General features: G+C 35.1%; 1 protein-coding gene across 1 annotated transcript; it reads right to left on the bottom strand.

Annotated features, from left to right (window-relative positions):
* Positions 1–2,343: 2,343 nt before the first annotated feature.
* On the bottom strand, positions 2,344–5,422 carry LOC125498655 (uncharacterized). Its single transcript, XM_048646907.1, has 4 exons — positions 4,780–5,422; positions 4,255–4,692; positions 3,782–4,143; positions 2,344–2,646 (listed from the first exon to the last, which is right to left on the bottom strand). Exons 1-4 carry the CDS (start codon positions 5,420–5,422, stop codon positions 2,344–2,346), a joined length of 1,746 nt encoding a protein of 581 aa, XP_048502864.1.
* Between the last annotated feature and the right edge of the window lie 4,410 nt (positions 5,423–9,832).

Here is a 9,832-nt window from a genome sequence, read left to right as displayed (position 1 = left end):
TTTTTAAACTGTCATTAAGGCCTTGTTTGGTTGACAAAACTAATCATGGGAAGTGCAAATTCCTAGGAAGTAGAAGTATATGAGGTTGTTTGGTTGGCAAAATCAGGGGAATTTGTACTTCCTAGGAAGTTCTACTTCCTCCAAAATGGAGGAACTTTTTTACCTAGGTCCCTCTAAGTAAGTAGAGCTTCTCATAGGAAGTTCTTTTTTTTTTTTTTTTTTTTTTGAGGGGGTCCCATAAGAAGTTATACTTCACATTATCAACCAAACACAATTTTACACTTCCTAGAAATTTCAAATACATGGAAAAAATAACTTCCTAGGAAGTATGACTTTCTATATACAACCAAACAAGACCTAAATATTGGTTAAAAAAATTTAAACAGATATTAATCATCGTGATTAGTCTGATTACTCTTATTAGTGTCTAAGGCGGCTATGTTTTTCTGCTAAAGTTAGAAATAGCGATGAAACCCCAAAAGCCAAAATTAAAACTCCATCTTCTACGCTCAAAATTAAACCCCAAAATTAGTAGCTCAAAGATTGAAATCATTCAACTTCTCTCCTTAAAACTGATCTTGCTCAATTCTCTACTTCTCTCCTAAAAATGAAATCGCTAATCAAGTTCGGTATACCCAATATTGTGTTTATTCATGATGAAATTGTTCATCTAACTTTATGAAATTCAGTAGATGAATATTGAATAATGCATTGAAATGCTTCAAAGAATATAACAAGAGATTTAGAGAGAATACAACTCTCTGAATTTTAGAGAGAGGAAATTATATTGTATTTTTATTTTGATCAACTATTACATCCTCAGCTATATTTATACAACTAAGCTACAGTAGTAACTAACTCTAGGTGAGCTGTACAAGTTTGTTATTACATATAACAGAATATGCTGAGCTGGCTTAGTTTGTTAGAGCTGATAGTTGTTGCTTCAGTGCTACTGAAGAGCTGCTGATGCCTTGCTGATATTTGCAAGCTGCTAATGCTTTACATTCTGCTTGTATAACTTCAACACCCCCCCCCCCTCAAACTAGGGGATGGAGAGGTAGGAACCATACCTAGTTTGAAAAGTAGGTTTTTATGCTGAGCAACAGGAAGTATCTTAGTAAAAACATCAGCCAATTGATTCTGTGTAGGAAGATAGCTAAGCTGAAGTAAGCCTTCTAGAACCTTGTCTCTAGTAAAGTGACAGTCCACTTCTATGTGCTTGGTACGCTCATGGAAGACTGGATTGCGAGCAATGTGTAAGGCTGACATATTGTCACAATGTAGAGTGACAGGAGTGAGATTAGAGATGCCTAACTCTGTAAGAAGTCTGACTAACCAGCAAACTTCTGAGGCAGCTTGAGCCATAGCTCTATATTCAGCTTCTGAGGAAGATTTAGAAGTTGTGCCTTGCTTTCTAGATTTCCAACTCATTGGAGAAGTCCCTAGGAGAAGGACATAACCAGTGACATACTTTCTGGTGTTGGGACAAGCAGCCCAGTCTGAATCACTATAGGCTTGAAGAGTAAGCTTATCAGAGGCTTTGAAAAGGATTCCTTGACCAGCAGTAGAATTGACATAATGAAGGGTATGAACAAGAGCTTGATAGTGAGCAATTTTTGGAGAACGCATGAATTGGCTTAGACTTTGAACAGCAAAAGCAAGGTCAGGTATGGTATTTGTTAAGAAGTTGAGCTTGCCAACTAAGCTTCTGTAAGCTGCTGGATCATGATACAATTCTCCTTCATCAATCAATAACTTGACATGTGTAGGAAGAGGAGTAGAGGTCTTTTTCTGAAAGGTCAAACCACTATCTTGAAGAAGCTCTTTAGTGAATTTGTGTTGAGAGAGAATAAAACCATCAGAAGTGGTGAGGACTTCAATACCTAGGAAGTAATGCAACTTTCCCAGATCTTCTATACTGAAAGTGTTATGTAAATAGGCTTTGAGAGAGTCAATATTAGCTAAGTTGGTGCCTGTTATGATTATATCATCCACATAGACAACAAGGATAGTGATATCATCACTTTCTTTCTTGGTAAAGAGGGAATAGTCATTTTTAGACTGAAGGAAGCCTTGTGAGAGCAAAGCAGAATTGAGCTTTTGAAACCATTGTCTGCTGGCTTGTTTTAAGCCATAAAGAGATTTGTTAAGCCTACAAACAAGCTTGTGAGGATTAGGAATACCAGTAGGCATATGCATGTAACACTTCTTCATGGAGATCCCCATGCAAGAAGGCATTATTTATATCCAATTGATACAAAGTCCATCCTTTGCTAGCAGCCAAAGCAAGGATACTTCTAATTGTGGCCATTTTCACCACTGGAGAGAAGGTCTCTTGGTAATCTATACCATATTTTGAGTGAAACCCTTTGCAACCAACCTTGCCTTGTATCTATCAATGGAACCATCTGCTTTTCTTTTGATTCTATAAACCCATTTACAACCAATAGGTTTCTTGCCTTTAGGAAGAGACACAACATCCCATGTTTTGTTATCCGTTAAGGCTGAAATTTCTGAATCCATGGCTTTGACCCATAATGGATCCTTAGCAGCTTCATGATAACTGGTTGGTTCAATAGTGTTGAGCAAGGAGGCTAGGAAAGCCTTAGAAGGTGAAGGAAAATGTTGATAGGAAACCAAATTACACTAGGTAGAAAGAGTAATGTGAGAACAAATATAGTCATGAAGATGTGTAGAAGGTTTAGAAATTCTGGTAGACTTCCTTAGAGTAGGAAGGGAAGAATCAGGAGTAGGAGAAGCAGTAGAAGTAGCAGAAGGAGTAGAAGTCGAATTAGGAAGAGAAGTAGAGAATGGAACTGAGCTAGAATCACTAAGATCAGTTACTGTAGGGAGAAAAACATGCAAAGGATAAATTTGTGAGAGAGGTTTGTTTGTGGTTGAAGAACAGTGAAAAGGGAAGTGTTTTTCAAAGAAAACAACATCTCTAGATATCAAAATTTTGTGTGTGACAAGATCAAGGACTTTGTATGCCTTTTGTGCAGGAGGGTAACCAAGAAAAATGCAAGGATGAGCTTTGGGATCAAGTTTGGTTCTGTTTACAGATGTGGTGTTGGCATAACATAAACACCCAAATATTCTCAAGTGTTTAAGAGTAGGTTTGTACTTGAAGAGTTTTTCAAAAGGAGTTGCATTTTGAATGCTGGTGAGAGGCATTCTATTGATCAAATAAGTGGCAGTTAATATACAATCACCCCAATATTTTGTTGGAATTTTTTATTGTAATAGAAGAGACCTTGTTGTTTCAAGCAAATGCCTGTGATTGCGTTCCACTACACCATTCTGTTGTGGTGTACCACTACAACTTTTCTGATTTTCAATGCCTCTATCAATAAAAAGCTATTTCATATCTCCTTCTATATGATCAGGTGCATTATCTGTTCTCACAGTTTGAACCTGAGTATGAAACTGAGTGGCAATGAAATTCAAAAACTGAGTCATTAAAGCAACAGAATCAGATTTTCTTTTCTTTAAATGAGTCCAAGTGACTCTTGTAAAATCATCAACAATTGTAAGGAACATGTTATGACCAGAATAGGTACAAGTTTTGTAAGGTCCCCATACATCTACATGAAGTAGTTGAAAAGCAAAAGTAGATTTTATTGAGCTAACAGGAAAAGATCTTCTAGGTTGCTTTGCTATTGGACAAATTTGGCAAATATGTTCAACTAAACAACCATTGATATCTACAAAAGGATCTAATTCTGGAATTTTGTTAAAAGATGTGTCCTAGTCTGAGATGCCATAGTTTGGCAGTTTCTACAGCAGTGAAACAAGTAGAAAGGTTTGAAGTAGACACAGTAGCATTATTATCTATAGTAGAAACATTAAGAGGTGCAGAAGAAAGAACATCTTCACTTAATTTGTAGAGACCATGCTCCAGCTCACCAAGAACCATGCAGTGGTTCATCAAAGGGCCCTGAGTGAAACACTTGTCATGAGTGAATTTAATTGTGTAAGAATCATCTTGACATATTTTGGGAATGGAAATGAGATTAAAATGAAAACCAGGAACATGTAAAACATTTTTAAGCTCTAAGAGAGAACCTAATTTAATGTTTCCAACATGTTTTACCTGAATTTTGCTTCCATCAGGTATAGTTATGAAGTGATTGGTACCAGATACTTCATGATAATTGATAAATAGGTTTAAATTTGAACACATATGATCAGTGGTACCAGTCCAAGTGACTCTACCTGAATTTTGTTTCAAAACAGAATTTAGACAAAAAGTACCTGCTAGTTGAGCACTAGCTGCCAGTCCAAGAGAACCTCCAGCATTATGTTCAGTCTGATCTGCAGTGTTATGTTGATTAAGAGCATCCATCAACTTCACATACTGATCTTTAGTGAATGATGCTTGAATCATCTCACTGTTCTCATCATCAGTTGTTTCACCATGAGCAACTGCTGCTACTTTCTTGCCTTTGGCATACTTATGATTGGGAGGATATCCATGAATTTTCCAACATCTATCCATGGAATGACCTCCCATTTTACAGTAATCACAATAAAAGAGTGAAGGTCTTTTGTTACCAGTGAGAACCTTGCTAGAATTGTTGCCTGAGTTATTGTTAGTGTTGAATGTAACTCTGGCAGCTTGTTGCTTGTAAGGTTTTTGATCAATCTTCCTTGCTGTGAAAGCTACAACTTCACTGTTGTTCTTAGTAGAGTCTGCAAGTCCTCTGTGACTTTCTTCTTAGCATAGAAGTCTATAGGCTTGTGTTATGTTTGGTAGAGGTTGCATCATGAGTATAGTACTCTTGACCAAAGCATACTTCTGATTTGCTTTCATTAAGAAACATAACAATCTAGCATTCTGTTGTGACTTCAGAATGAGCTTGGTTATGTTGCAATTGCAACCAGTACACACACAGGCAGGAATTGGATCAAGACCATCAATCATATCCCATAGAGATTTGATTCTTGTAAAAAACTCTGAAATATTTTCATCTTCTTCCTGAGTTACATCATTCAGTTGTTGTTGCAGACTATATAACTCAGTTCCAGAAAAATTACCAAATCTTTCTTCAAGATTAAGCCAAATCTCTCTTGCTGTTTTGAAATACAATATTGATCTAGCAATGACTTGATCTAATGAAGCAAGAAAACAGGATATAACAAGATCATTGCATCTAGTCCAGATTTTCAGTAAATTTGCATTTCCAGATGGTTTCGATATAGAACCATCAACAAATCCTAGCTTATTTCTAGCTGATAATGCAATCACCATGGATCCTTTCCAATCAGCAAAGCCAGAACCAGAAAAAACTATAGGAACTAGTTTTGTAGTATTTAAATCAGATGAACTGAGATAATACACATTGTTAGAATCTTGTGAAAATTCAAGATGTGATTGAGATTCATTTAAGTTTGCATTTGCATTTGAATTTCTAGGTGCCATTCTTTGATGCAATTTGAAGAAATTCAGAAAGAAAGTACCTCGATTTCTTGATTTCAACAAGTAGAAAAGATTGATTCAATCGTTAGAAAACAGATTTGATCTCAGTTCTTCAAATCAGAGATTAAGAATTGATGCGGAATGTTTGATTATAATCCAGAACACTTATGCTCTGATACCATGATGAAATTGTTCATCTAACTTTATGAAATTCAGTAGATGAATATTGAATAATGCATTGAAATACTTCAAAGAATATAACAAGAGATTTAGAGAAAATACAACTCTCTGAATTTTAGAGAGAGGAAATTGTATTGTATTTTTATTTTGATCAACTATTACATCCTCAACTATATTTATACAACTAAGCTACAGTAGTAACTAACTCTAGGTGAGCTGTACAAGTTTGTTATTACATATAACAGAATATGCTGAGCTGGCTTAGTTGATTAGAGCTGATAGTTGTTGCTTCAGTGCTGTTGAAGAGCTGCTGATGCCTTGCTGATATTTGCAAGCTGCTGATGCTTTACATTCTGCTTGTATAACTTCAACAATTCAACTTAAGGTTATATTTGTTGAAATTTGTATATAACCAAGCTGCGTTTGAATTTTCAGTTTCAAAGTCACAATTTCTTTGCTAAGTGCAAGATTTGCTAATTTTCTATATGAAATTTGCGTTTTACTTTGTTAATTGTACTGGGCTATTTGCATTCAATTCGATTGAATATTGTAAAAATTGATTCTGCTTGCTTTGTTACTTGCCATCAAATTACTATCGCTGCTTGTGAATACTTACAGTTTTTGGGGTATGTTCTAGTATTATTTGTGAATGTTTTATAAATATTGATTGCATTATGAGAGTTCAATCATAGTCGATTTTGATTGCCATTTCTTTTTATTGTGTTATCATTATCGCTACTTTTTAGAATGTATTAGTTTTCAGAAGTCCTTTGAAAAGAGAGTTTTTCAGTGTTGTTTTGTTGCATTGATCTATAATATTTGGAAGCAAAGGAATAATATATTTTGAAACAATTGTAAAGTAGAATACTAGAATCTAAGGAGGTTGTTAAGCTGGTTAAGAACTAGGCCTGTTTATCGGGGCGGGTCTTGAGAGGGTTTAAAAGATTTTTTTTTTAACAAAGCCTTCACTCTTTGTCTCTTTCCAACCATTCCATCAGCATCATTTTCGCCCAAATCTTTTTCTCTCTCCCAGAATTTTTTTCTCTCTCCTCTTCATCGGGTCTCAACTCGCACATCTCCTGGATTTTGTTGTATGTTTTCTTTTCTTAAACTAGCGTTTTGTTATATGACAATTGTATCTGTCCAATATATTACCCTTTTTTCACCTTTTTTCCCCCCTGAAATTGACTAAATTAAACAAAAGTGAAACAAGATTTGTTGCAAATTCAAAATTAAATTGGTGATCTTCAAAGTAATGAATTTAATACTTCATTTTACTTGATTGTTTTTGTCTGTAGGAATGAAAAGCACGCAGAATGTCTCTGTGTGTTTTTTTTGTTTCTGGCTGTTAATTTGGTAGTACTATGTAATATATTGTACTGGTTATTGAGTATGAAGTCATATAATGTGAATGCATTTCAAGAAGAAATAATTGAATCATATACGTTTTGCATCAATATTAATCAAGTAGTTAGATGGACCGGGCCGGGTCGGGTTGTAATGGGTCTGACCCGACCCGACCCGTGGATCAACACTCTTGACCCGACCCGGCCTGTTAACATGTTGACCCGGCCCGCCCCTGACCCGCCCCAATGAACAAGCCTATTAAGAACCAGATTTATCTCAGGTTCATGGGTATAATGTCTTGTCAAGTAAAAAACCGAGGTAGGGAATTAGGAATTGGTTTATTGATTTGTTTAGCTAGTTCTTGTTTTTTTAGGGTTGCTTGCTTAAGAAACCCTTCCTAGAATTTTTAATCTGAACTCATATCCCCGAAATTTAACGTGACCAAATTATCTTCACTATTCCTTTGTTGTTAGGATGTACGCTGCTATTATTGTATCTGTTTTAGGTAGTGTGGTTATTATTTAGTACTTGTTTGGGATCGTGCAATCAGATTTTGTATTCTAATAACTGGCAGTAGTAGTTGATGTATTGAGTACTTATCACAGAACAAAGGTTTAAACTAACACTAGTCTTGCTATCCTTGAACTATTACAGAGCAAGTTTTATTTGGTTTTCTAATATCTTTATATCTAGTAACTATATGTGTCCTTGTAGCCTTGTATGTTTGTGGTGGCTTGTTTTTTAGTGTCTTTTGCCATTACATTGAGGTCATTTTTTACTCTAATTCTACTAAAAATTGACTTTGTTCTGCATAATAAGATGATGAGTCTACTTGTGGCTTGTGCTGCCTTTATAAGTTGAAAATCCGTAAACCTGAACCTGTATTGTCCGTTGTTTAAACAGGTATAATCTTAAATGCCAAAGCAAGCTTCAACCCTGTTTCTTGAAGTTGGTACATGCGCTTGTATAACTAATGTTAACAGAAATTGGGTCTTGCTTAGAACAAAGGTCTACATAAGTGCATAGACTATGAGCTAATAATTTATGTTTGATATTAGGTCTTTTGTACCTACTATCATATACTTATACTTGGCAAGTTAGGAATGCAACTACTTACCCCAAACCATTCCTCAAAATAATTGCAACACCAAACCATTCCTCACAACCTGAATAACTATATGATGTTTTGATTTCATTATGCTACACATGTAACTCTTGTAATTATATCTTTTTTGCAGGGGCTATAATACTTTGTTGTTTATTTAAGAAGTCTGATGATATGCTGTAAGGCGGCAATGATGATGGTTCAAGAAGGCGGATGACATAAAATGCTACTCAACGTGTGTGGAAAGTTGGAAACTTTTTTTAGTGCCTATGTAGTTGTGGTTGTAAAGGCTTGCGAAGAGAATTGCATTGCCAGTGTTTGAATATTGCTATATCGGTGTACTTTCTACTCTTCAATAAGAAATAGTTTGATATTTAGTTGTGGATTTTGTATGAAATTTAATGAATATAAAAACAGTTTTTCATGGCATCATCTAATTATAGAAGTGCGAAAGCTATTTGAGTGCATTTAGGTGCACATATTAGTTAAGTAAATGGATGTGTCATTCACTTCATAATATTGTATTATGACTTAACTTATACAGCTTTTGCACCTTGTATGCTGACTGACTTGCTTGAGATAATTGACTTTGCCTAAAATATAGGTTGAGGAAAGGCATTGTGAAAGTGTTGTTAGCCTTCTTTACACAGTAAAGCTCGTACCAAAAAAGGAAGGTCGCGACAGCACACATAAAGTATAGAAATTGCAAAGAAATTAAAATAACCAGTTATCTATACATTATTACTAACGGTATGTATACACACACACACATACATGCAATTACTCATAATCTTAATGATATTAATAAAGGCATATATAAGTGTAACCTTAAGGTTTTCACATTAAAATATTGTCTTCTAATCAAGTGTAATTCAATTGATAATTAAAATTATCTTCTGATGCAATTACTTTCTACATGATGTTAAAAAAAAGTTAGTTCCGCTGCAACCACAATTCAAGTGACACTAAAAAATATCTTTAGATGCAACAATAATCTATGTGATGCTGAAAAAAATGGTTATCGAGACAACTAAATTCATATGACGCTAAATACATGGCTTTAGAGACAATTAACTACATTTGATGCTAAAAAAATGGCTTTAGAGACAACTAAATACATGTGACGTTAAATACATAGCTTTTGAGACAACTAACTACAGTTGATGCTGAAAAAAATGGCTTTAGAGACAACTAAATTCAAGTGACGCTAAATACCCGGATTTAGAGACAACTAAATACAGTTGATGCTGAAAAAAATGGCTTTAGAGACAACTAAAGTCATATGACGCTAAATACATGGCTTTAGAGACAACTAACTACAGTTGATGCTAAAAAAATAGCTTTAGAAACAATTAAATTCATGTGATGCTAAAAATATGGATTTAAAGACAACCAATATTGTGATGCTAAAAACATGGTTATAGAGGCAACCAACATTCATCTGATGCTGAAATGTATCTTTAGAGGCACTAGAATATACTTGACACTAAAAACCATATAATTTAGAGGCAACCATGTTTATGTGATGGTAAAAGGGGGTTTTAGAGGCAAGTCGACCAAATGATGTGCCTCTATAGCCAAATTGTTTTTTAGTGTTTTCTGTAGGCTTTGGCGGGATTTGGGTTTTTTGCAAAATTGAATTTGGATTGACAGTTGGGCTAAGAAGCAGAACGTGTGACCAAGTCCACAGTGCAGTTTCTTTGCGGCATTTTAGCAGTTGAGTAATACAAGGGATATTGTTGAAGAAAACGCTGACGTGGCCCGAAGATGGCGCAACGACT

This window comes from Beta vulgaris, chromosome 6 (assembly GCF_026745355.1).
Source record: "Beta vulgaris subsp. vulgaris cultivar EL10 chromosome 6, EL10.2, whole genome shotgun sequence".
NCBI lineage: Eukaryota > Viridiplantae > Streptophyta > Magnoliopsida > Caryophyllales > Amaranthaceae > Beta > Beta vulgaris.
Note: the sequence above shows the minus strand (reverse complement) of the source record. Positions and strands in the feature narration are given on the sequence as shown.

Excerpts from the sequence above, each read along its gene's own strand:
- LOC125498655 (XM_048646907.1), bottom strand. The coding sequence starts at position 5,422 with ATGGCACCTAGAAATTCAAATGCAAATGCAAACTTAAATGAATCTCAA. Across the intron at positions 4,693-4,779 it reads GAAGTATGCTTTGGTCAAGA|ACTCTACTAAGAACAACAGT; the intron begins GTACTATACTCA and ends GAGGACTTGCAG. Across the intron at positions 2,647-3,781 it reads TTTCTACTTGTTTCACTGCT|TGTAATTTGGTTTCCTATCA; the intron begins GTAGAAACTGCC and ends CTTTCTACCTAG.